The 26,144-nt window shown below is 60.8% G+C and overlaps 1 protein-coding gene across 1 annotated transcript in view; it reads right to left on the bottom strand.

The window, feature by feature from the left end:
* Positions 1–650: 650 nt before the first annotated feature.
* Positions 651–26,144, bottom strand: part of LOC144948003 (histone H2B type 3-B-like) — a 37,189-nt gene continuing 11,695 nt past the window's right edge. Inside the window, exon 2 of the mRNA XM_078877430.1 lies at positions 651–1,076. Within this exon, the coding sequence (XP_078733556.1) occupies positions 656–1,076 (421 nt within the window). The 3' untranslated portion in view covers positions 651–655. The remainder of the gene's footprint in view (positions 1,077–26,144) is intronic.

The following is a 26,144-nucleotide window of genomic DNA, read 5'->3' as shown; positions in this document are numbered from 1 at the left end:
TTCAGAATGCCGCATCACGATGCAGTAGTACCGTTTGAGCGCCGTCGATGTCTTTAACGGATGTTCTTTTCTCAAGCAAACACCTTTCCGAAAACAACTTTACAGTGCTCTGCATGATCTAAATAAAGTGTGAAGAAACTGCACTTCATTGGAAACAGTAATACGTAAAAATGTCGGAAAGAGGTGATCACAGGAATAGATATATATTCTCTTGGCATTGAGATGATGATCAATTATACTGCACGAGTCATCCATGCTAGGCGCTTACTTTTACATATATGTACACGTGCAAAATGTTAGTTCCTGCCCGAAAATACAACCACGAATTAAATATTGCATTGCAAGGTTTTGGCGCCAAATATCCAATGTAATATCTGAATGGGCTGCAGATGAAATCAATGGACAATCAAGTCCAAGAAATGCCTGCTGGTGAATATGATGTGCCATGAATATTGTTATCGCTTTTATTCACGTGGAAACATGTTAAAATGCGTTCGATCTCTCCACTTCACTCAATGAGCGAACAATGTCCCCGCGTGAACCGGGGCTTTGTTGGAAGTTTCGTTTTGTACTCCTGCTAGGACTGGTACAAGCAGGTTCGGAGAGGTGGGTGGCTCTGAAAAGAGCCTTTGTAATTAATGGTGGAGTCGAGGCTTCACTTGGAGCTTGTGTACTTGGTGACGGCCTTGGTGCCCTCCGACACGGCGTGCTTGGCCAGCTCGCCGGGGAGCAGCAGTCGCACTGCGGTCTGGATCTCCCGAGAAGTGATGGTGGAGCGCTTGTTGTAGTGCGCCAGGCGGGACGCCTCGGAAGCGATGCGCTCGAAGATGTCGTTGACGAACGAGTTCATGATGCTCATTGCCTTGGACGAGATGCCGGTATCGGGGTGCACCTGCTTCATCACCTTGTAGATGTAAATGGCGTAGCTCTCCTTCCTGCGGTGGCGTCGCTTCTTGCCATCCTTGCGCGTAGCCTTGGTCACAGCCTTCTTGGAGCCCTTCTTGGGAGCAGGAACCTTGGCCGGCCCAGCGCTCTTTGATGCGGGAGGATCGGGCATGTCGACGCGTTGTAGGCAGCTTCAGGTCAGAACAGACGGGAAGCGAATGTGGATGTCGGTCGGGCGATGAGCTCCTTTTATAGGAGGCGAGATGCAAATCAGAGGATCGTAGTGCGCGGCGCTGCTGAGTGGCTCTTTTAGTACCATCCCTCTCCATCAGCCTCCAATGAGAAACGCGGACGCGATGCTCACTTTAATATCGTTTTTACTGCAAAAAGGACTTGTGAATATAACACAATGTAATGTCCAAACATGTATATTAGTGAATTGCAGCCATGGCCATTGCCTTTGTTTTAAAAAGGATGACTGGAAAACCCAATACAGTATATTGTGTTTTGAGCGTGGGTTTTTTTGTTTCTTACGAGGGATTGTTTCACCACTCGTCTAATACGGCGCACGGGCGTTTTATGAACGCAATTTGGAAAAATACAAGCGCTCGGTGGAGAAAAATAACTTCGCTGTTGTGCTGTACAGGTGGAGATTAGCATTCCGGCACGCTACGTCAATTAGGACGAGTGTGCTGTAAGATTGTGGCGCCAAATGCTCCACGTAATATCGGAATCGGCTGCAGCTGGAAATAGTTAACGCAAAAATACCAGAAATGGGTACTGTATTAACGCGTTCAAGAATTACGCCTTGTTAAATGTGACGTGTCGTGAATATCATGATTTCTTTCATTCATGTGGAAGCAGATGAAGATTCGCCAACTCAACAAGCAAACGTCCACCACGCTCACGAGGAATTGTGTGGGGGTCGCTAGCCCCCGAGATCCCTCCCTCGATAATACTAACGGCCGGACTAACATCATCAATCGCCCCCCCGCTGCTAAGCGAACCGCCGCTAGGCTCCTCACCCAGGGTGTGGGAGCCGTCACCCGAGGATTCCCCTCCACCGCGGGTCCGCGTAGCAGGCATGGATAACCACGCACGCGCACACCCACACACAGCTCTGCACGGCACTCACCCAACCCTGACCACTCACGTTAGGATCGCGCACCTGTGTTACACACGTCGTGAACGTGCGCGCACACACGCATACAGCTCCACACGCGATACCCACTCCTGCGCCGCTCTGCGCCGCGCTGGCCGCCCACGTTACGATCGCGCACCTTGGGCACGCCGATTACGCACGCCGAGAGCTTACGCAAGTAACGAGCGCACGCAAGCGGGGCACACGCCGACACGACGACTCGTCCCCTCCCCCACTCGCGCGTGCACGTCAACACAAATATCGGACAAGGACGATTCTCCTCTCACACGGCTGCGTAGTCGCGCCAACACACCAAAAGTGCTCTCCCCGGGCGTTAACGCACACACCTCCGTACCCGCACAATCGTACAGAGACCACGGCCTTTATGCGTACAACGACCACACACTCGCGAATGTAGTGCACGCTAATACCACGTTCCAAAAACACCCAACAACACGGTTTTGTTACTACGCTCGAGATTTTATTAGCCCTTGCTAACCAACCGAGCCACCCGTGTGTGTGTGCGGGACAGCAAGGCGCTTCTAACCCACACTCTGGTGCCGTGTAGCCCTATTCTATGCTGCGCTCTCTGCTAAACCGCTTTCCTACTCGTCCTTACCCCGAACTAACCCTCTCCTACGGATCCTACCCTCCGCTCTGAGGTGTTGTAAGGCGCGCAACACGATACCGTCTGTAGTCCTTGGTGACCTTGCGGCGCTCAGATCGTCCTGCAGACAATCTAGCGGCTCGCCCGATGACTCCTTCGTCGCTGACCCCGTGTCCAAACTCCAGAAGAAGAGAGTTCCCTACTGCCCCTGCGTTTTCTTTTAAACTATTCACATCAAAGGCTAGGCGCCCCCGTCCCGACCGCCTTGGTCTCTCGACCAATCCTGAGCCTAGGATTTCCCGCTCTTTTGCGATCCCGCCGGCCTTTGAACTTTCTACCAATCAGTCGTCCCGGTTCCTGATCCCAGCTATCTGCCTTGCTGACCCGTGTTTGTGTTTGTATGCGTTTCTAACTGCGGGGCTCTCTGAGCTCGCCGTGGTCGTGCGATCTCAAATCCGCCCACGGCGCCGCAGTGTTACTTGGCCTGGGAAGGGTCCTGTCCAATTCCCTGGCCCTGAGAAACCGTGGGGTAACCCCCCTAGGGGGCCCTCGGGTGAAAACTCAGGGTAGGTGACCCGACCACGAGGCCCTACGTGGGTGCGGGTGCGTGTTTATGTGGGGGGGGTGATGGGGGGCAGTGCGGCGGTGGAAGCCGGGCGGCTCCCTGGCTCGGCCGAGCGGCCCCGTCGCTGTGGCACCACATAGCCCCCCGGGGTGCCAGTCCCCGTCCCGGGTTGACTGGAGCACCTCGCCTGGGTTGCCCCCACGAGGTATCGCCGCGGGGTCCGCGGGATTCGCCCGGCCCTTGTGGCTGGCCTCGGGGGTGGCGGCTCCGTCTCCTGGGGCTCCGGCGGTGGTCTCCTCCTCCATTCCAACGGCTCCCCTCGGTCTCTGGCACCTGCGGGCTGGGGAACAAACTCAGAGGCGGTGGGGTTTAAGGGTCGCCGTCCTCGTCGCCCCCGGCCCCGCCCGGGGCCCCTCGGAGCCCGGGGCTCCGTGGGGCCCATATACTGCGCGAGGCCCCCGGGCACGGGGGGTAGGGGGACCCCGGGGTTTCGGGGTACTTGGACGGCGGGGCTCCCCCCCTCGGGGGCTGCTCGCCACGGCTTCAGTCGGCGGATGTTGACCACCATCTCCCGGCCCCTCTCTCCTCCCTGAATCAGCACCGTCCATGGTGAGATCTGCCGTCTCACAATCCAGGGTCCTCGCCAGTAGGTGGTCAGCTTCCCCACCTGTCCGGCACCGACGCGGGGAGTGTACAGCCACACCTCGGAGCCCGCAGTGTAGAAGGGGGGCTCCATACGGGGTCGGGCGCCCTGCTCTTGCCGCTGGTGCGCGGCCTCTCCGTGCGGGTAGGCTCGGCCCCTGGCCCCTCGCAGGGTCTCCAGCAAGTGCTCCACGGGGTGGCTCCCTTCCTCCCGTTGCGGCGGAGGGACACCGAACAGCAGATCTGCGGGCAGGCGAGACTCGCGACCAAACATCATTAGGAACGGGGTCTGTCCTGTAGATGTGTGAACGGCGGTGGTGTAGGCGAACAGGGCATAGGGGAGGTGTTCGTCCCAGTCCTGTTGATTCGCGGCCGCCATGCGTTTAAGCTTCCCGGCCAGAGTCTGGTTCATCCTCTCTACCATCCCGTTCGCCTGGGGGTGATATGCCGTGGTTCGGTCCTTCTGGATCCCGAACTCTCGGCACAGCGCCTGGAATAGTTCGGCCTCGAATTCACTACCCTGGTCGGTAATGACTCGTTCGGGGATCCCGCACTTAAGTACGTAGTTTTCCACGAAGGCCCGGGCCACTACGAGGGCTGTTTTATCCGGGATAGCCACCGCCACGGGGTAGCGGGTGAAGTACTCCACCGCTACAAGAATATATCGGTTGCCCCGGTGGGATCGTGGAAAGGGCCCTTGCAGGTCGATTCCGACCAACTGATTCGTCCGACTGACTCGGAACGGCCTCAGGGGTACCTGGTACCTCGCCGGCTTTTGCCCACACTGCTGACAGGCCCGGCAGCCCTGCACCCAGGCGGCCACATCTTGCGCCAATTTAGGCCAGAGATACTGGCGACGCAGAGTCTCCCGGGTGCGCCGTTCCCCATCATGGCCCCCGAGCGGGTGGTCGTGTACCAGTCGTAGCAGCTGGGGTCGCACCTGGGCAGGAACACAGATACACCCCGGCTGGCCGGCCTCGGTTAACTCCCGTACCACTCCGTTCTGTACACACAACCGGGCATACAAACCGCTCCAGGGTCCTGGTAGGGCGCTCTTTTCCTCCCGCAGTGCCGCCTCCACTGCCGCCAGATCCGGATCTCGCTGCTGGGTCTGTCTCAGCTGCTCGTCGTTTAGGCCCGGGAAGGCACAGCCGACGTCCTCCTGGGTCCGTCCGATCGGGTCCCGAGCCGCGGGTCCCGCGCTTGCCGGGCGGTCGACGGGATCCTCAGTGCCACCTGCGAGGGTCTCTGTGGCGCACACTGCACTCTCTCTCGGGGGGGGGAGTTTAGTTTCCGCGCGCTCCTTGGGTTCTGCTGCCTGGCGGCAGCGTCCCCCCGTGAAGCACGGGCAGGCGTCTCCCTCCCTCGTCTCAGCGCGCACCGCGGGCCGTCTTGACAAGGCGTCCGCGTTCGCGTGTGTCCGCCCCGCTCGGTACTCGATCTGCAGGTTGTACTCCTGCAGCTGCGCCAGCCATCGAGCCATCTGCCCCCGCGGTTCCTTGAATGTAAGGAGGAACTGCAGTGCATAATGATCGGTGCGCACACGACATTTCCTGCCGTACAAGTACGGTCGGAACTGTTTACACGCGAAAATTACAGCATACAGTTCCTGACGGGTTACACAATAGTTCAGTTCGGCCCCGCTCAGGGTCCGACTGGCGTACGCGATGACCCGCTCCGTCCCACCCTGCACTTGCGACAGCACCGCGCCCAGCCCACTGCTGCAGGCGTCAGTGTCCAAAATAAAATCGGTGGTGAAATCTGGGAAAGCCAAGGTGGGGGTGTGGGTGAGGTGGTCTTTGAGTGTGGTGAAAGCCGTCTGGCAGGCCTCCGACCACTGATAGGGGTTCTTAGGGGAGGTGAGTTGGGTGAGGGGGCGTGCAATCTCACTGAATCCCTTTACAAATCGACGGTAATAAGTGGCGAGTCCCAAGAATGACCTGATCTCCGTCAGGTTCCTCGGCCGCGGCCAATCCACTACGGCACGCACCTTCTCGGGATCGGTGCTCACCCCTGCCTCGCTGACTCGGTGTCCGAGGTACCCCACCTCGCGTTGCGCAATGTAACACTTACGTGGCTTGAGCTTGAGATGGGCTGCTCGCAGTCGCTGGAATACTTCCCGCAGCCTGGACCAGTGTTCGGACAGCGACCTACTGAACACTATTACGTCGTCCAGGTAAATCAGGCACTGTTCCCACTGCAAGCCCCGCATCACCAACTCCATCAACCGCTGGAACGTCGCGGGCGCGTTAGTGAGTCCGAACGGCAACACTCGAAACTCAAACAGGCCCATCGGGGTGGTGAATGCTGTTTTTGGCCGATCCTCCTCCGTCATCTCCACCTGCCAGTAACCGGACGCCAGATCGAGGGTGGAAAAATACCGCGCTCCTGCGAGACTGTCGAAGGTGTCGTCGATGCGTGGGATGGGAAAAGCGTCGCCGAGGGTGACTCCGTTCAATTTTCGGTAATCAACGCAGAACCGAGTCGATCCGTCCTTTTTCGTTACCAGTACCACCGGGGCAGACCAAGGGCTCGCGGAGGGCTGGATTATGTTATCGCGTAGCATATCCGTGACTGCCTCTTTGATCTGGGTCCGTTCAGGCGCGCCCACTCGGTATGCGGGGAGTTTGATGGGTCGGGCTGCACCTGTGTCAATTTGGTGCTTGACCAGGTCGGTCCGGCCCACGTCCGAATCGTGCTCACTGAACACGTCGGCGTACTCCCGCAATAACCCGCGCAGCTGATCGGCCTCCCCCTTAGGTAAGGCTGCCCAAGGCACATGTAGCGCATCCTGCAGGGGAACAATCTCGGCTCGGGGGGTCGGGCCGACTCGCCAGGCCAGATCCTGGCTGTCCTCGGGGCGGCCAGGGTCCTCCGCCCAGAGTGCGAACACCGAGTCGTTCGAGTGGCGAGCGTGCAGGGGGTGTACGGTGGCTACCGGGGTGCGTCGTCGTATCATTGCCGGGGTACTGTGTGGGTTAAACACACGTATAAACAGCCGGCCCCCATCTGCGTTTACCAGTGTGGCTGACCCTACCACCCCGTATCGCGATGCCAACTCCGCGTGAGGAGTCAGCATTACCTCGCCCGATGGTCGGTGGGTTGGGTCGGTGGAGAGGGTTGCCACTGGCACCAGCATCTCGGCGAGAGGCCCGATGGTGACGGCCGACACCAGCGTAGCGGCCACGGGTGTGAAGCGTGGGCGATTCGGCTCCTGTCCTAGGAACGGAATCCGCTCCCCGCTGCCCTCCACCGTAGCGCATCGTTGCCGGGGCTGTACGTTAAGTCCCAACTTTTCCAGGAGGTCCGTTCCTGCAATGCACTCGTGGCACAACACACTCGAAACGTAGAATTCCTGTGTGCACACCTGGTTTCCTAGACGGACCTCGAGGGAGACCTTCCCTAGCAACCCCATCCCGGCTCCGCTTGCCGTGTGCAGCGCGCGATCCGGGGCCTGCAGGCAGCCCACGTCCACCCCGAGCATGCTGCAGTGCGCGGCGCTCATGAGAGAGGCCACGGCGCCCGTGTCCAACAGGATCCGGGTGCGCTGCCCGTTCACCTGGCCTTCCACCAGCGACGTGGCTCCCGTTATCCCTGCCACCAGCTCCCGCAGCCAATCGCCCGAGGTCCCTGCGCCCTTGGGTGTTGTCGTTGTAACCTGTTTATGGATCACTCGCTCGCCATTATTATTACAGCTGGTTTGGGTCGGGTCCACGTCGATTTCATCCCCCGGTGGTCCCCTCTCTAGGGGGGGCTTAGTGTTTGACCTATGCATCGGCCTCGCACGGGCAAGCTGAGGGCAGTCCCTCATGAGATGCCCTCGACGGTCGCACACATAACACGTCCTGGGAGGAGTGGCGGCTCTGTGGCGAACTTTCTGCCCACTCCCTCCTCCCCCCGTGCGCTGTTGCTCATACTCTGCTTCTAGTCGGGCTATCCTCCCAGTTAATCCTCCTACCTCGGCCTGGACCGTCTCTACCATTGTCTCCAGCGCAGTCATGTGTGCCCGTACTTGGGTTACCTTGTTGTCTACTTGGGTTACCCTGTCACCTACCTGGGTTACCCTGTCACCTACCTGGGTTACCTGGCCGGAGACATCCTTTATACCCGTTTGTATTCCGGCAACCCATCCCGGGGTTGTCTCGCGGGACACTGGAGGTTCTCTTTCCCGGCCCCTTACCGTCCTCGCGAGCTCCTGTTCCTCCTCCTCGTCTTCCGAGAGCAGGCTCGCAATGGCGCGCTCTCGTCCCAGCCCCCGGAGCTGCGCGCGTTCGCTGTGAATTCTTTCACACTTACGTGCGCGCTCGACAAGGGTGTTAAAGGGAAGACGTGGGCAGCTCATGTCTGGCTGCCACCACGCCGTGCGAGACAGGTACCGCTGGATTTTCTCGGCAGCCAGTTCCTCAATAACCTCAGTTGCGTACCCCGGGCGTGCGATCTTTGTTAACTCGCGCACATCCTCGGCGTAATCACGGAGATCTTCGCCAGGTTGGCGACGGCGCGCCTCTAAGGCCGATTTTGCTTCCTCCTCGTCACGCGTGCCAAAACGCTGATCGAGTCGGCGCATCAGCTCCTCTAGCTGTGTCTGTGCGCTCGCGGGTAACGCTTCTACAAAATCGGCTGCCCGCCCATCAAGATTCATATTAAGTTGACGTACTGCCTGCGCGTCCGTCCATCCATTAATTTCCTTGGCCCCTAAGAGATTGCGGGCGAATGCCTTCCACGAAGGGGCCCCCCGGCCGGTAAATATCAGTCTTATTTTAGCGTGAGGTAACGCGGGGGTCCGTACCGCTTCCGACACCAATTTGTGGGGGTCGCTAGCCCCCGAGATCCCTCCCTCGATAATACTAACGGCCGGACTAACATCATCAATCGCCCCCCCGCTGCTAAGCGAACCGCCGCTAGGCTCCTCACCCAGGGTGTGGGAGCCGTCACCCGAGGATTCCCCTCCACCGCGGGTCCGCGTAGCAGGCATGGATAACCACGCACGCGCACACCCACACACAGCTCTGCACGGCACTCACCCAACCCTGACCACTCACGTTAGGATCGCGCACCTGTGTTACACACGTCGTGAACGTGCGCGCACACACGCATACAGCTCCACACGCGATACCCACTCCTGCGCCGCTCTGCGCCGCGCTGGCCGCCCACGTTACGATCGCGCACCTTGGGCACGCCGATTACGCACGCCGAGAGCTTACGCAAGTAACGAGCGCACGCAAGCGGGGCACACGCCGACACGACGACTCGTCCCCTCCCCCACTCGCGCGTGCACGTCAACACAAATATCGGACAAGGACGATTCTCCTCTCACACGGCTGCGTAGTCGCGCCAACACACCAAAAGTGCTCTCCCCGGGCGTTAACGCACACACCTCCGTACCCGCACAATCGTACAGAGACCACGGCCTTTATGCGTACAACGACCACACACTCGCGAATGTAGTGCACGCTAATACCACGTTCCAAAAACACCCAACAACACGGTTTTGTTACTACGCTCGAGATTTTATTAGCCCTTGCTAACCAACCGAGCCACCCGTGTGTGTGTGCGGGACAGCAAGGCGCTTCTAACCCACACTCTGGTGCCGTGTAGCCCTATTCTATGCTGCGCTCTCTGCTAAACCGCTTTCCTACTCGTCCTTACCCCGAACTAACCCTCTCCTACGGATCCTACCCTCCGCTCTGAGGTGTTGTAAGGCGCGCAACACGATACCGTCTGTAGTCCTTGGTGACCTTGCGGCGCTCAGATCGTCCTGCAGACAATCTAGCGGCTCGCCCGATGACTCCTTCGTCGCTGACCCCGTGTCCAAACTCCAGAAGAAGAGAGTTCCCTACTGCCCCTGCGTTTTCTTTTAAACTATTCACATCAAAGGCTAGGCGCCCCCGTCCCGACCGCCTTGGTCTCTCGACCAATCCTGAGCCTAGGATTTCCCGCTCTTTTGCGATCCCGCCGGCCTTTGAACTTTCTACCAATCAGTCGTCCCGGTTCCTGATCCCAGCTATCTGCCTTGCTGACCCGTGTTTGTGTTTGTATGCGTTTCTAACTGCGGGGCTCTCTGAGCTCGCCGTGGTCGTGCGATCTCAAATCCGCCCACGGCGCCGCAGTGTTACTTGGCCTGGGAAGGGTCCTGTCCAATTCCCTGGCCCTGAGAAACCGTGGGGTAACCCCCCTAGGGGGCCCTCGGGTGAAAACTCAGGGTAGGTGACCCGACCACGAGGCCCTACGTGGGTGCGGGTGCGTGTTTATGTGGGGGGGGTGATGGGGGGCAGTGCGGCGGTGGAAGCCGGGCGGCTCCCTGGCTCGGCCGAGCGGCCCCGTCGCTGTGGCACCACAATTGGCGCGCAACAACCCAGGACATGTGCTCCATTTAGAAAGTGTTTGCAAACACTGGCGCAAGCAGTTTCGAAGAGGTGGGTGGCTCTGAAAAGAGCCTTTGGGTTGGCTTAGTGTGCGAGAGATGGGCGCTCAGCCTCCGAAGCCGTAGAGAGTGCGGCCCTGGCGCTTGAGGGTGTGGTGCCACAGCGACGGGGCCGCTCGGCCGAGCCAGGGAGCCGCCCGGCTTCCACCGCCGCACTGCCCCCCATCACCCCCCCCACATAAACACGCACCCGCACCCACGTAGGGCCTCGTGGTCGGGTCACCTACCCTGAGTTTTCAACCGAGGGCCCCCTAGGGGGGTTACCCCACGGTTTCTCAGGGCCAGGGAATTGGACAGGACCCTTCCCAGGCCAAGTAACACTGCGGCGCCGTGGGCGGATTTGAGATCGCACGACCACGGCGAGCTCAGAGAGCCCCGCAGTTAGAAACGCATACAAACACAAACACGGGTCAGCAAGGCAGATAGCTGGGATCAGGACCCGGGACGGCTGATTGGTCGAAAGTTCAAAGGCCGGCGGGATCGCAAAAGAGCGGGAAATCCTAGGCTCAGGATTGGTCGAGAGACCAAGGCGGTCGGGACGGGGGCTCCTAGCCTTTGATGTGAATAGTTTAAAAGAAAACGCAGGGGCAGTAGGGAACTCTCTTCTTCTGGAGTTTGGACACGGGGTGAGCGACGAAGGAGTCATCGGGCGAGCCGCTAGATTGTCTGCAGGACGATCTGAGCGCCGCAAGGTCACCAAGGACTACAGACGGTATCGTGTTGCGCGCCTTACAACACCTCAGAGCGGAGGGTAGGATCCGTAGGAGAGGGTTAGTTCGGGGTAAGGACGAGTAGGAAAGCGGTTTAGCAGAGAGCGCAGCATAGAATAGGGCTATGTGGTGCCACAGCGACGGGGCCGCTCGGCCGAGCCAGGGAGCCGCCCGGCTTCCACCGCCGCACTGCCCCCCATCACCCCCCCCACATAAACACGCACCCGCACCCACGTAGGGCCTCGTGGTCGGGTCACCTACCCTGAGTTTTCACCCGAGGGCCCCCTAGGGGGGTTACCCCACGGTTTCTCAGGGCCAGGGAATTGGACAGGACCCTTCCCAGGCCAAGTAACACTGCGGCGCCGTGGGCGGATTTGAGATCGCACGACCATGGCGAGCTCAGAGAGCCCCGCAGTTAGAAACGCATACAAACACAAACACGGGTCAGCAAGGCAGATAGCTGGGATCAGGACCCGGGACGACTGATTGGTCGAAAGTTCAAAGGCCGGCGGGATCGCAAAAGAGCGGGAAATCCTAGGCTCAGGATTGGTCGAGAGACCAAGGCGGTCGGGACGGGGGCGCCTAGCCTTTGATGTGAATAGTTTAAAAGAAAACGCAGGGGCAGTAGGGAACTCTCTTCTTCTGGAGTTTGGACACGGGGTCAGCGACGAAGGAGTCATCGGGCGAGCCGCTAGATTGTCTGCAGGACGATCTGAGCGCCGCAAGGTCACCAAGGACTACAGACGGTATCGTGTTGCGCGCCTTACAACACCTCAGAGCGGAGGGTAGGATCCGTAGGAGAGGGTTAGTTCGGGGTAAGGACGAGTAGGAAAGCGGTTTAGCAGAGAGCGCAGCATAGAATAGGGCTACACGGCACCAGAGTGTGGGTTAGAAGCGCCTTGCTGTCCCGCACACACACACGGGTGGCTCGGTTGGTTAGCAAGGGCTAATAAAATCTCGAGCGTAGTAACAAAACCGTGTTGTTGGGTGTTTTTGGAACGTGGTATTAGCGTGCACTACATTCGCGAGTGTGTGGTCGTTGTACGCATAAAGGCCGTGGTCTCTGTACGATTGTGCGGGTACGGAGGTGTGTGCGTTAACGCCCGGGGAGAGCACTTTTAGTGTGTTGGCGTGACTACGCAGCCGTGTGAGAGGAGAATCGTCCTTGTCCGATATTTGTGTTGACGTGCACGCGCGAGTGGGGGAGGGGACGAGTCGTCGTGTCGGCGTGTGCCCCGCTTGCGTGCGCTCGTTACTTGCGTAAGCTCTCGGCGTGCGTAATCGGCGTGCCCAAGGTGCGCGATCGTAACGTGGGCGGCCAGCGCGGCGCAGAGCGGCGCAGGAGTGGGTATCGCGTGTGGAGCTGTATGCGTGTGTGCGCGCACGTTCACGACGTGTGTAACACAGGTGCGCGATCCTAACGTGAGTGGTCAGGGTTGGGTGAGTGCCGTGCAGAGCTGTGTGTGGGTGTGCGCGTGCGTGGTTATCCATGCCTGCTACGCGGACCCGCGGTGGAGGGGAATCCTCGGGTGACGGCTCCCACACCCTGGGTGAGGAGCCTAGCGGCGGTTCGCTTAGCAGCGGGGGGGCGATTGATGATGTTAGTCCGGCCGTTAGTATTATCGAGGGAGGGATCTCGGGGGCTAGCGACCCCCACAAATTGGTGTCAGAAGTGGGATGGACCCCCGCGTTACCTCACGCTAAAATAAGACTGATATTTACCGGCCGGGGGGCCCCTTCGTGGAAGGCATTCGCCCGCAATCTCTTAGGGGCCAAGGAAATTAATGGATGGACGGACGCGCAGGCAGTACGTCAACTTAATATGAATCTTGATGGGCGGGCAGCCGATTTTGTAGAAGCGTTACCCGCGAGCGCACAGACACAGCTAGAGGAGCTGATGCGCCGACTCGATCAGCGTTTTGGCACGCGTGACGAGGAGGAAGCAAAATCGGCCTTAGAGGCGCGCCGTCGCCAACCTGGCGAAGATCTCCGTGATTACGCCGAGGATGTGCGCGAGTTAACAAAGATCGCACGCCCGGGGTACGCAACTGAGGTTATTGAGGAACTGGCTGCCGAGAAAATCCAGCGGTACCTGTCTCGCACGGCGTGGTGGCAGCCAGACATGAGCTGCCCACGTCTTCCCTTTAACACCCTTGTCGAGCGCGCACGTAAGTGTGAAAGAATTCACAGCGAACGCGCGCAGCTCCGGGGGCTGGGACGAGAGCGCGCCATTGCGAGCCTGCTCTCGGAAGACGAGGAGGAGGAACAGGAGCTCGCGAGGACGGTAAGGGGCCGGGAAAGAGAACCTCCAGTGTCCCGCGAGACAACCCCGGGATGGGTTGCCGGTATACAAACGGGTATAAAGGATGTCTCCGGCCAGGTAACCCAGGTACGCGAGGAAACGAACAAAAATATGACCCAATTGCAATCCTCCGTTGAGACCATCCGATCTGAAATGGGGGACCTACGCGCCACGGTGGGAGGGTTATCTGGGAGGGTAGCCCGACTAGAGGCGGAGGGTGGACAGCGGCGTAATGGGGGGGGAGGGAGTGGGCGGGGGGCCCACTACGGAGCCGCCCCCCTTCCCCGGGCATGTTATATGTGCGATCGCCGAGGGCATCTAGTGAGAGACTGTCCTGAAATCACCCGAGCTAGGCAGGCGCGGGTTAAACTCCAACGCCTCCTAGTGAGCAGACCAACTAGGGGTGCAATCGACGCGGTCCCGATACAAATAGACGGTAATGGTAATAATGGCGAGCGAGTGATCTCCACACAGGTTCCAACAACAACGCCCACGGAAACGGTGACTCCTGGCGACTGGCTACGGGAGCTGGTGGCGGGGATCACGGGGGCCACGTCGCTGGTGGAAGGGGAGGTACACGGAGTGCGTACCCGAATTCTGCTGGACACGGGGGCGGTGGCCTCGCTCGTGAGCGCAGCGCACTGCAGCGCGATCGGGGTCGACGTGCGTCACCTGCAGGCACCGGACCGCGCGCTGCACACGGCGAGCGGAGCCGGAATGGGGCTGCTGGGGAGAGCCACCCTAGAGGTCCGCATAGGAAACCAGGTGTGCACACAGGAATTCTACGTTTCGAGTGTGTTGTGCCACGAGTGCATTGCAGGAACGGACCTCCTGGAAAAGTTGGGACTTAACGTACAGCCCCGGCAACGATGCGCTACGGTGGAGGGCAGCGGGGAGCGGATTCCGTTCCTAGGACAGGAGCCGAATCGCCCACGCTTCACACCCGTGGCCGCTACGCTGGTGTCGGCCGTCACCATCGGGCCTCTCGCCGAGATGCTGGTGCCAGTGGCAACCCTCTCCACCGACCCAACCCACCGACCATCGGGCGAGGTAATGCTGACTCCTCACCCGGAGTTGGCATCGCGATACGGGGTGGTAGGGTCAGCCACACTGGTAAACGCAGATGGGGGCCGGCTGTTTATACGTGTGTTTAACCCACACAGTACCCCGGCAATGATACGACGACGCACCCCGGTAGCCACCGTACACCCCCTGCACGCTCGCCACTCGAACGACTCGGTGTTCGCACTCTGGGCGGAGGACCCTGGCCGCCCCGAGGACAGCCAGGATCTGGCCTGGCGGGTCGGCCCGACCCCCCGAGCCGAGATTGTTCCCCTGCAGGATGCGTTACATGTGCCTTGGGCAGCCTTACCTAAGGGGGAGGCCGATCAGCTGCGCGGGTTATTGCGGGAGTACGCCGACGTGTTCAGTGAGCACGATTCGGACGTGGGCCGGACCGACCTGGTCAAGCACCAAATTGACACAGGTGCAGCCCGACCCATCAAACTCCCCGCATACCGAGTGGGCGCGCCTGAACGGACCCAGATCAAAGAGGCAGTCACGGATATGCTACGCGATAACATAATCCAGCCCTCCGCGAGCCCTTGGTCTGCCCCGGTGGTACTGGTAACGAAAAAGGACGGATCGACTCGGTTCTGCGTTGATTACCGAAAATTGAACGCAGTCACCCTCGGCGACGCTTTTCCCATCCCACGCATCGACGACACCTTCGACAGTCTCGCAGGAGCGCGGTATTTTTCCACCCTCGATCTGGCGTCCGGTTACTGGCAGGTGGAGATGACGGAGGAGGATCGGCCAAAAACAGCATTCACCACCCCGATGGGCCTGTTTGAGTTTCGAGTGTTGCCGTTCGGACTCACTAACGCGCCCGCGACGTTCCAGCGGTTGATGGAGTTGGTGATGCGGGGCTTGCAGTGGGAACAGTGCCTGATTTACCTGGACGACGTAATAGTGTTCAGTAGGTCGCTGTCCGAACACTGGTCCAGGCTGCGGGAAGTATTCCAGCGACTGCGAGCAGCCCATCTCAAGCTCAAGCCACGTAAGTGTTACATTGCGCAACGCGAGGTGGGGTACCTCGGACACCGAGTCAGCGAGGCAGGGGTGAGCACCGATCCCGAGAAGGTGCGTGCCGTAGTGGATTGGCCGCGGCCGAGGAACCTGACGGAGATCAGGTCATTCTTGGGACTCGCCACTTATTACCGTCGATTTGTAAAGGGATTCAGTGAGATTGCACGCCCTCTCACCCAACTCACCTCCCCTAAGAACCCCTATCAGTGGTCGGAGGCCTGCCAGACGGCTTTCACCACACTCAAAGACCACCTCACCCACACCCCCACCTTGGCTTTCCCAGATTTCACCACCGATTTTATTTTGGACACTGACGCCTGCAGCAGTGGGCTGGGCGCGGTGCTGTCGCAAGTGCAGGGTGGGACGGAGCGGGTCATCGCATACGCCAGTCGGACCCTGAGCGGGGCCGAACTGAACTATTGTGTAACCCGTCAGGAACTGTATGCTGTAATTTTCGCGTGTAAACAGTTCCGACCGTACTTGTACGGCAGGAAATGTCGTGTGCGCACCGATCATTATGCACTGCAGTTCCTCCTTACATTCAAGGAACCGCGAGGGCAGATGGCTCGATGGCTGGCGCAGCTGCAGGAGTACAACCTGCAGATCGAGTACCGAGCGGGGCGAACACACGCGAACGCAGACGCCTTGTCAAGACGGCCCGCGGTGCGCGCTGAGACGAGGGAGGGAGACGCCTGCCCGTGCTTCACGGGGGGACGCTGCCGCCAGGCAGTAGAACCCAAGGAGCGCGCGGAAACTAAACTCCCCCCCCCGAGAGAGAGTGCAGTGTGCGCCGCAGGAACCCCTGCAGAAGGAGCCCGGGGACAGACGGATCATCCCACCCCAACCGGGCGGATCCAAGAGGATGTCGGCTGCGCCTTCCCGGGCTTGGACGACGAGCAGCTGCGACAAACCCAGCAGCGGGATCCGGATCTGGCGGCGGTGGAGGCGGCACTGCGAGAGAGGAAGGATGCACTACCAGGGCCCTGGAGCGGTTTGTATGCCCGGTTGTGTGTAGAAAACGGGGTGGTGAGGGAACTGGCCGACGCTGGGCAGCCGGGGTGCATCTGCGTTCCCGCCCATGTGCGGCCCCAACTACTACGACTGGTACACGACCACCCGCTCGGGGGCCATGATGGGGAACGGCGCACCCGGGAGACTCTGCGTCGCCAGTATCTCTGGCCTAAATTAGCGCAAGATGTGGCCGCCTGGGTGCAGGGCTGCCGGGCCTGTCAGCAGTGTGGGCAAAAGCCGGCGAGGTACCAGGTACCCCTGAGGCCGTTCCGAGTCAGTCGGACGAATCAGTTGGTCGGAATCGACCTGCAGGGGCCCTTTCCACGATCCCACCGGGGCAACCGATATATTCTTGTAGCGGTGGAGTACTTCACCCGCTACCCCGTGGCGGTGGCTATCCCGGATAAAACAGCCCTCGTAGTGGCCCGGGCCTTCGTGGAAAACTACGTACTTAAGTGCGGGATCCCCGAACGAGTCATTACCGACCAGGGTAGTGAATTCGAGGCCGAACTATTCCAGGCGCTGTGCCGAGAGTTCGGGATCCAGAAGGACCGAACCACGGCATATCACCCCCAGGCGAACGGGATGGTAGAGAGGATGAACCAGACTCTGGCCGGGAAGCTTAAACGCATGGCGGCCGCGAATCAACAGGACTGGGACGAACACCTCCCCTATGCCCTGTTCGCCTACACCACCGTCGTTCACACATCTACAGGACAGACCCCGTTCCTAATGATGTTTGGTCGCGAGTCTCGCCTGCCCGCAGATCTGCTGTTCGGTGTCCCTCCGCCGCAACGGGAGGAAGGGAGCCACCCCGTGGAGCACTTGCTGGAGACCCTGCGATGGGCCAGGGGCCGAGCCTACCCGCACGGAGAGGCCGCGCACCAGCGGCAAGAGCAGGGCGCCCGACCCCGTATGGAGCCCCCCTTCTACACTGCGGGCTCCGAGGTGTGGCTGTACACTCCCCGCGTCGGTGCCGGACAGGTGGGGAAGCTGACCACCTACTGGCGAGGACCCTGGATTGTGAGACGGCAGATCTCACCATGGACGGTGCTGATTCAGGGAGGAGAGAGGGGCCGGGAGATGGTGGTCAACATCCGCCGACTGAAGCCGTGGCGAGCAGCCCCCGAGGGGGGGAGCCCCGCCGTCCAAGTACCCCGAAACCCCGGGGTCCCCCCACCCCCCGTGCCCGGGGGCCTCGCGCAGTATATGGGCCCCACGGAGCCCCGGGCTCCGAGGGGCCCCGGGCGGGGCCGGGGGCGACGAGGACGGCGACCCTTAAACCCCACCGCCTCTGAGTTTGTTCCCCAGCCCGCAGGTGCCGGAGACCGAGGGGAGCCGTTGGAATGGAGGAGGAGACCACCGCCGGAGCCCCAGGAGACGGAGCCGCCACCCCCGAGGCCAGCCACAAGGGCCGGGCGAATCCCGCGGACCCCGCGGCGATACCTCGTGGGGGCAACCCAGGCGAGGTGCTCCAGTCAACCCGGGACGGGGACTGGCACCCCGGGGGGCTATGTGGTGCCACAGCGACGGGGCCGCTCGGCCGAGCCAGGGAGCCGCCCGGCTTCCACCGCCGCACTGCCCCCCATCACCCCCCCCACATAAACACGCACCCGCACCCACGTAGGGCCTCGTGGTCGGGTCACCTACCCTGAGTTTTCACCCGAGGGCCCCCTAGGGGGGTTACCCCACGGTTTCTCAGGGCCAGGGAATTGGACAGGACCCTTCCCAGGCCAAGTAACACTGCGGCGCCGTGGGCGGATTTGAGATCGCACGACCACGGCGAGCTCAGAGAGCCCCGCAGTTAGAAACGCATACAAACACAAACACGGGTCAGCAAGGCAGATAGCTGGGATCAGGACCCGGGACGACTGATTGGTCGAAAGTTCAAAGGCCGGCGGGATCGCAAAAGAGCGGGAAATCCTAGGCTCAGGATTGGTCGAGAGACCAAGGCGGTCGGGACGGGGGCGCCTAGCCTTTGATGTGAATAGTTTAAAAGAAAACGCAGGGGCAGTAGGGAACTCTCTTCTTCTGGAGTTTGGACACGGGGTCAGCGACGAAGGAGTCATCGGGCGAGCCGCTAGATTGTCTGCAGGACGATCTGAGCGCCGCAAGGTCACCAAGGACTACAGACGGTATCGTGTTGCGCGCCTTACAACACCTCAGAGCGGAGGGTAGGATCCGTAGGAGAGGGTTAGTTCGGGGTAAGGACGAGTAGGAAAGCGGTTTAGCAGAGAGCGCAGCATAGAATAGGGCTACACGGCACCAGAGTGTGGGTTAGAAGCGCCTTGCTGTCCCGCACACACACACGGGTGGCTCGGTTGGTTAGCAAGGGCTAATAAAATCTCGAGCGTAGTAACAAAACCGTGTTGTTGGGTGTTTTTGGAACGTGGTATTAGCGTGCACTGCATTCGCGAGTGTGTGGTCGTTGTACGCATAAAGGCCGTGGTCTCTGTACGATTGTGCGGGTACGGAGGTGTGTGCGTTAACGCCCGGGGAGAGCACTTTTGGTGTGTTGGCGTGACTACGCAGCCGTGTGAGAGGAGAATCGTCCTTGTACGATATTTGTGTTGACGTGCACGCGCGAGTGGGGGAGGGGACGAGTCGTCGTGTCGGCGTGTGCCCCGCTTGCGTGCGCTCGTTACTTGCGTAAGCTCTCGGCGTGCGTAATCGGCGTGCCCAAGGTGCGCGATCGTAACGTGGGCGGCCAGCGCGGCGCAGAGCGGCGCAGGAGTGGGTATCGCGTGTGGAGCTGTATGCGTGTGTGCGCGCACGTTCACGACGTGTGTAACACAGGTGCGCGATCCTAACGTGAGTGGTCAGGGTTGGGTGAGTGCCGTGCAGAGCTGTGTGTGGGTGTGCGCGTGCGTGGTTATCCATGCCTGCTACGCGGACCCGCGGTGGAGGGGAATCCTCGGGTGACGGCTCCCACACCCTGGGTGAGGAGCCTAGCGGCGGTTCGCTTAGCAGCGGGGGGGCGATTGATGATGTTAGTCCGGCCGTTAGTATTATCGAGGGAGGGATCTCGGGGGCTAGCGACCCCCACAAATTGGTGTCGGAAGCGGTACGGACCCCCGCGTTACCTCACGCTAAAATAAGACTGATATTTACCGGCCGGGGGGCCCCTTCGTGGAAGGCATTCGCCCGCAATCTCTTAGGGGCCAAGGAAATTAATGGATGGACGGACGCGCAGGCAGTACGTCAACTTAATATGAATCTTGATGGACGGGCAGCCGATTTTGTAGAAGCGTTACCCGCGAGTGCACAGACACAGCTAGAGGAGTTGATGCGCCGACTCGATCAGCGTTTTGGCACGCGTGACGAGGAGGAAGCAAAATCGGCCTTAGAGGCGCGCCGTCGTCAACCTGGCGAGGATCTTCGTGATTACGCCGAGGATGTGCGCGAGTTAACAAAGATCGCACGCCCGGGGTACGCAACTGATGTTATTGAGGAACTGGCCGCCGAGAAAATCCAGCGGTACCTGTCTCGCACGGCGTGGTGGCAGCCAGACATGAGCTGCCCACGTCTTCCCTTTAACACCCTTGTCGAGCGCGCACGTAAGTGTGAAAGAATTCACAGCGAACGCGCGCAGCTCCGGGGGCTGGGACGAGAGCGCGCCATTGCGAGCCTGCTCTCGGAAGACGAGGAGGAGGAACAGGAGCTCGCGAGGACGGTAAGGGGCCGGGAAAGAGAGCCTCCAGTGTCCCGCGAGACAACCCCGGGATGGGTTGCCGGTATACAAACGGGTATAAAGGATGTCTCCGGCCAAGTAACCCAGGTACGCGAGGAAACGAATAAAAATATGACCCAACTGCAATCCTCCGTTGAGACCATCCGATCCGAAATGGGGGACCTAGACTCCACGGTAGGAGGGCTAACTGGAAGGATAGCCCGACTAGAAGCAGAGTATGAGCAACAGCGCACGGGGGGAGGAGGGAGTGGGCAGAAAGTTCGCCACAGAGCCGCCACTCCTCCCAGGACGTGTTATGTGTGCGACCGTCGAGGGCATCTCATGAGGGACTGCCCTCAGCTCGCCCGTGCGAGGCCGATGCATAGGTCAAACACTAAGCCCCCCCTAGAGAGGTGACCACCGGGGGATGAAATCGACGTAGACCCGACCCAAACCAGCTGTAATAATAATGGTGAGCGAGTGATCCATAAACAGGTTACAACGACAACACCCAAGGGCGCAGGGACCTCGGGCGATTGGCTGCGGGAGCTGGTGGCAGGGATAACGGGAGCCACGTCGCTGGTGGAAGGCCAGGTGAACGGGCAGCGCACCCGGATCCTGCTGGACACGGGCGCCGTGGCCTCTCTCATGAGCGCCGCGCACTGCAGCATGCTCGGGGTGGACGTGGGCTGCCTGCAGGCCCCGGATCGCGCGCTGCACACGGCAAGCGGAGCCGGGATGGGGTTGCTGGGGAAGGTCTCCCTCGAGGTCCGTCTAGGAAACCAGGTGTGCACACAGGAATTCTACGTTTCGAGTGTGTTGTGCCACGAGTGCATTGCAGGAACGGACCTCCTGGAAAAGTTGGGACTTAACGTACAGCCCCGGCAACGATGCGCTACGGTGGAGGGCAGCGGGGAGCGGATTCCGTTCCTAGGACAGGAGCCGAATCGCCCACGCTTCACACCCATGGCCGCTACGCTGGTGTCGGCCGTCACCATCGGGCCTCTCGCCGAGATGCTGGTGCCAGTGGCAACCCTCTCCACCGACCCAACCCACCGACCATCGGGCGAGGTAATGCTGACTCCTCACCCGGAGTTGGCATCGCGATACGGGGTGGTAGGGTCAGCCACACTGGTAAACGCAGATGGGGGCCGGCTGTTTATACGTGTGTTTAACCCACACAGTACCCCGGCAATGATACGACGACGCACCCCGGTAGCCACCGTACACCCCCTGCACGCTCGCCACTCGAACGACTCGGTGTTCGCACTCTGGGCGGAGGACCCTGGCCGCCCCGAGGACAGCCAGGATCTGGCCTGGCGGGTCGGCCCGACCCCCCGAGCCGAGATTGTTCCCCTGCAGGATGCGTTACATGTGCCTTGGGCAGCCTTACCTAAGGGGGAGGCCGATCAGCTGCGCAGGTTATTGCGGGAGTACGCCGACGTGTTCAGTGAGCACGATTCGGACGTGGGACGGACCGACCTGGTCAAGCACCAAATTGACACAGGTGCAGCCCGACCCATCAAACTCCCCGCATACCGAGTGGGCGCGCCTGAACGGACCCACATCAAAGAGGCAGTCACGGATATGCTACGCGATAACATAATCCAGCCCTCCGCGAGCCCTTGGTCTGCCCCGGTGGTACTGGTAACGAAAAAGGACGGATCGACTCGGTTCTGCGTTGATTACCGAAAATTGAACGCAGTCACCCTCGGCGACGCTTTTCCCATCCCACGCATCGACGACACCTTCGACAGTCTCGCAGGAGCGCGGTATTTTTCCACCCTCGATCTGGCGTCCGGTTACTGGCAGGTGGAGATGACGGAGGAGGATCGGCCAAAAACAGCATTCACCACCCCGATGGGCCTGTTTGAGTTTCGAGTGTTGCCGTTCGGACTCACTAACGCGCCCGCGACGTTCCAGCGGTTGATGGAGTTGGTGATGCGGGGCTTGCAGTGGGAACAGTGCCTGATTTACCTGGACGACGTAATAGTGTTCAGTAGGTCGCTGTCCGAACACTGGTCCAGGCTGCGGGAAGTATTCCAGCGACTGCGAGCAGCCCATCTCAAGCTCAAGCCACGTAAGTGTTACATTGCGCAACGCGAGGTGGGGTACCTCGGACACCGAGTCAGCGAGGCAGGGGTGAGCACCGATCCCGAGAAGGTGCGTGCCGTAGTGGATTGGCCGCGGCCGAGGAACCTGACGGAGATCAGGTCATTCTTGGGACTCGCCACTTATTACCGTCGATTTGTAAAGGGATTCAGTGAGATTGCACGCCCCCTCACCCAACTCACCTCCCCTAAGAACCCCTATCAGTGGTCGGAGGCCTGCCAGACGGCTTTCACCACACTCAAAGACCACCTCACCCACACCCCCACCTTGGCTTTCCCAGATTTCACCACCGATTTTATTTTGGACACTGACGCCTGCAGCAGTGGGCTGGGCGCGGTGCTGTCGCAAGTGCAGGGTGGGACGGAGCGGGTCATCGCATACGCCAGTCGGACCCTGAGCGGGGCCGAACTGAACTATTGTGTAACCCGTCAGGAACTGTATGCTGTAATTTTCGCGTGTAAACATTTCCGACCGTACTTGTACGGCAGGAAATGTCGTGTGCGCACCGATCATTATGCACTGCAGTTCCTCCTTACATTCAAGGAACCGCGGGGGCAGATGGCTCGATGGCTGGCGCAGCTGCAGGAGTACAACCTGCAGATCGAGTACCGAGCGGGGCGAACACACGCGAACGCGGACGCCTTGTCAAGACGGCCCGCGGTGCGCGCTGAGACGAGGGAGGGAGACGCCTGCCCGTGCTTCACGGGGGGACGCTGCCGCCAGGCAGCAGAACCCAAGGAGCGCGCGGAAACTAAACTCCCCCCCCCGAGAGAGAGTGCAGTGTGCGCCGCAGGAACCCCTGCAGAAGGAGCCCGGGGACAGACGGATCATCCCACCCCAACCGGGCGGATCCAAGAGGATGTCGGCTGCGCCTTCCCGGGCTTGGACGACGAGCAGCTGCGACAAACCCAGCAGCGGGATCCGGATCTGGCGGCGGTGGAGGCGGCACTGCGAGAGAGGAAGGATGCACTACCAGGGCCCTGGAGCGGTTTGTATGCCCGGTTGTGTGTAGAAAACGGGGTGGTGAGGGAACTGGCCGACGCTGGGCAGCCGGGGTGCATCTGCGTTCCCGCCCATGTGCGGCCCCAACTACTACGACTGGTACACGACCACCCGCTCGGGGGCCATGATGGGGAACGGCGCACCCGGGAGACTCTGCGTCGCCAGTATCTCTGGCCTAAATTAGCGCAAGATGTGGCCGCCTGGGTGCAGGGCTGCCGGGCCTGTCAGCAGTGTGGGCAAAAGCCGGCGAGGTACCAGGTACCCCTGAGGCCGTTCCGAGTCAGTCGGACGAATCAGTTGGTCGGAATCGACCTGCAGGGGCCCTTTCCACGATCCCACCGGGGCAACCGATATATTCTTGTAGCGGTGGAGTACTTCACCCGCTACCCCGTGGCGGTGGCTATCCCGGATAAAACAGCCCTCGTAGTGGCCCGGGCCTTCGTGGAAAACTACGTACTTAAGTGCGGGATCCCCGAACGAGTCATTACCGACCAGGGTAGTGAATTCGAGGCCGAACTATTCCAGGCGCTGTGCCGAGAGTTCGGGATCCAGAAGGACCGAACCACGGCATATCACCCCCAGGCGAACGGGATGGTAGAGAGGATGAACCAGACTCTGGCCGGGAAGCTTAAACGCATGGCGGCCGCGAATCAACAGGACTGGGACGAACACCTCCCCTATGCCCTGTTCGCCTACACCACCGCCGTTCACACATCTACAGGACAGACCCCGTTCCTAATGATGTTTGGTCGCGAGTCTCGCCTGCCCGCAGATCTGCTGTTCGGTGTCCCTCCGCCGCAACGGGAGGAAGGGAGCCACCCCGTGGAGCACTTGCTGGAGACCCTGCGATGGGCCAGGGGCCGAGCCTACCCGCACGGAGAGGCCGCGCACCAGCGGCAAGAGCAGGGCGCCCGACCCCGTATGGAGCCCCCCTTCTACACTGCGGGCTCCGAGGTGTGGCTGTACACTCCCCGCGTCGGTGCCGGACAGGTGGGGAAGCTGACCACCTACTGGCGAGGACCCTGGATTGTGAGACGGCAGATCTCACCATGGACGGTGCTGATTCAGGGAGGAGAGAGGGGCCGGGAGATGGTGGTCAACATCCGCCGACTGAAGCCGTGGCGAGCGGCCCCCGAGGGGGGGAGCCCCGCCGTCCAAGTACCCCGAAACCCCGGGGTCCCCCCACCCCCCGTGCCCGGGGGCCTCGCGCAGTATATGGGCCCCACGGAGCCCCGGGCTCCGAGGGGCCCCGGGCGGGGCCGGGGGCGACGAGGACGGCGACCCTTAAACCCCACCGCCTCTGAGTTTGTCCCCCAGCCCGCAGGTGCCGGAGACCGAGGGGAGCCGTTGGAATGGAGGAGGAGACCACCGCCGGAGCCCCAGGAGACGGAGCCGCCACCCCCGAGGCCAGCCACAAGGGCCGGGCGAATCCCGCGGACCCCGCGGCGATACCTCGTGGGGGCAACCCAGGCGAGGTGCTCCAGTCAACCCGGGACGGGGACTGGCACCCCGGGGGGCTATGTGGTGCCACAGCGACGGGGCCGCTCGGCCGAGCCAGGGAGCCGCCCGGCTTCCACCGCCGCACTGCCCCCCATCACCCCCCCCACATAAACACGCACCCGCACCCACGTAGGGCCTCGTGGTCGGGTCACCTACCCTGAGTTTTCACCCGAGGGCCCCCTAGGGGGGTTACCCCACGGTTTCTCAGGGCCAGGGAATTGGACAGGACCCTTCCCAGGCCAAGTAACACTGCGGCGCCGTGGGCGGATTTGAGATCGCACGACCACGGCGAGCTCAGAGAGCCCCGCAGTTAGAAACGCATACAAACACAAACACGGGTCAGCAAGGCAGATAGCTGGGATCAGGACCCGGGACGACTGATTGGTCGAAAGTTCAAAGGCCGGCGGGATCGCAAAAGAGCGGGAAATCCTAGGCTCAGGATTGGTCGAGAGACCAAGGCGGTCGGGACGGGGGCGCCTAGCCTTTGATGTGAATAGTTTAAAAGAAAACGCAGGGGCAGTAGGGAACTCTCTTCTTCTGGAGTTTGGACACGGGGTCAGCGACGAAGGAGTCATCGGGCGAGCCGCTAGATTGTCTGCAGGACGATCTGAGCGCCGCAAGGTCACCAAGGACTACAGACGGTATCGTGTTGCGCGCCTTACAACACCTCAGAGCGGAGGGTAGGATCCGTAGGAGAGGGTTAGTTCGGGGTAAGGACGAGTAGGAAAGCGGTTTAGCAGAGAGCGCAGCATAGAATAGGGCTACACGGCACCAGAGTGTGGGTTAGAAGCGCCTTGCTGTCCCGCACACACACACGGGTGGCTCGGTTGGTTAGCAAGGGCTAATAAAATCTCGAGCGTAGTAACAAAACCGTGTTGTTGGGTGTTTTTGGAACGTGGTATTAGCGTGCACTGCATTCGCGAGTGTGTGGTCGTTGTACGCATAAAGGCCGTGGTCTCTGTACGATTGTGCGGGTACGGAGGTGTGTGCGTTAACGCCCGGGGAGAGCACTTTTGGTGTGTTGGCGTGACTACGCAGCCGTGTGAGAGGAGAATCGTCCTTGTACGATATTTGTGTTGACGTGCACGCGCGAGTGGGGGAGGGGACGAGTCGTCGTGTCGGCGTGTGCCCCGCTTGCGTGCGCTCGTTACTTGCGTAAGCTCTCGGCGTGCGTAATCGGCGTGCCCAAGGTGCGCGATCGTAACGTGGGCGGCCAGCGCGGCGCAGAGCGGCGCAGGAGTGGGTATCGCGTGTGGAGCTGTATGCGTGTGTGCGCGCACGTTCACGACGTGTGTAACACAGGTGCGCGATCCTAACGTGAGTGGTCAGGGTTGGGTGAGTGCCGTGCAGAGCTGTGTGTGGGTGTGCGCGTGCGTGGTTATCCATGCCTGCTACGCGGACCCGCGGTGGAGGGGAATCCTCGGGTGACGGCTCCCACACCCTGGGTGAGGAGCCTAGCGGCGGTTCGCTTAGCAGCGGGGGGGC

Source organism: Lampetra fluviatilis, chromosome 48 (genome assembly GCF_964198595.1).
Source record: "Lampetra fluviatilis chromosome 48, kcLamFluv1.1, whole genome shotgun sequence".
NCBI lineage: Eukaryota > Metazoa > Chordata > Hyperoartia > Petromyzontiformes > Petromyzontidae > Lampetra > Lampetra fluviatilis.
This window is presented reverse-complemented; position numbering and strand designations above follow the sequence as displayed.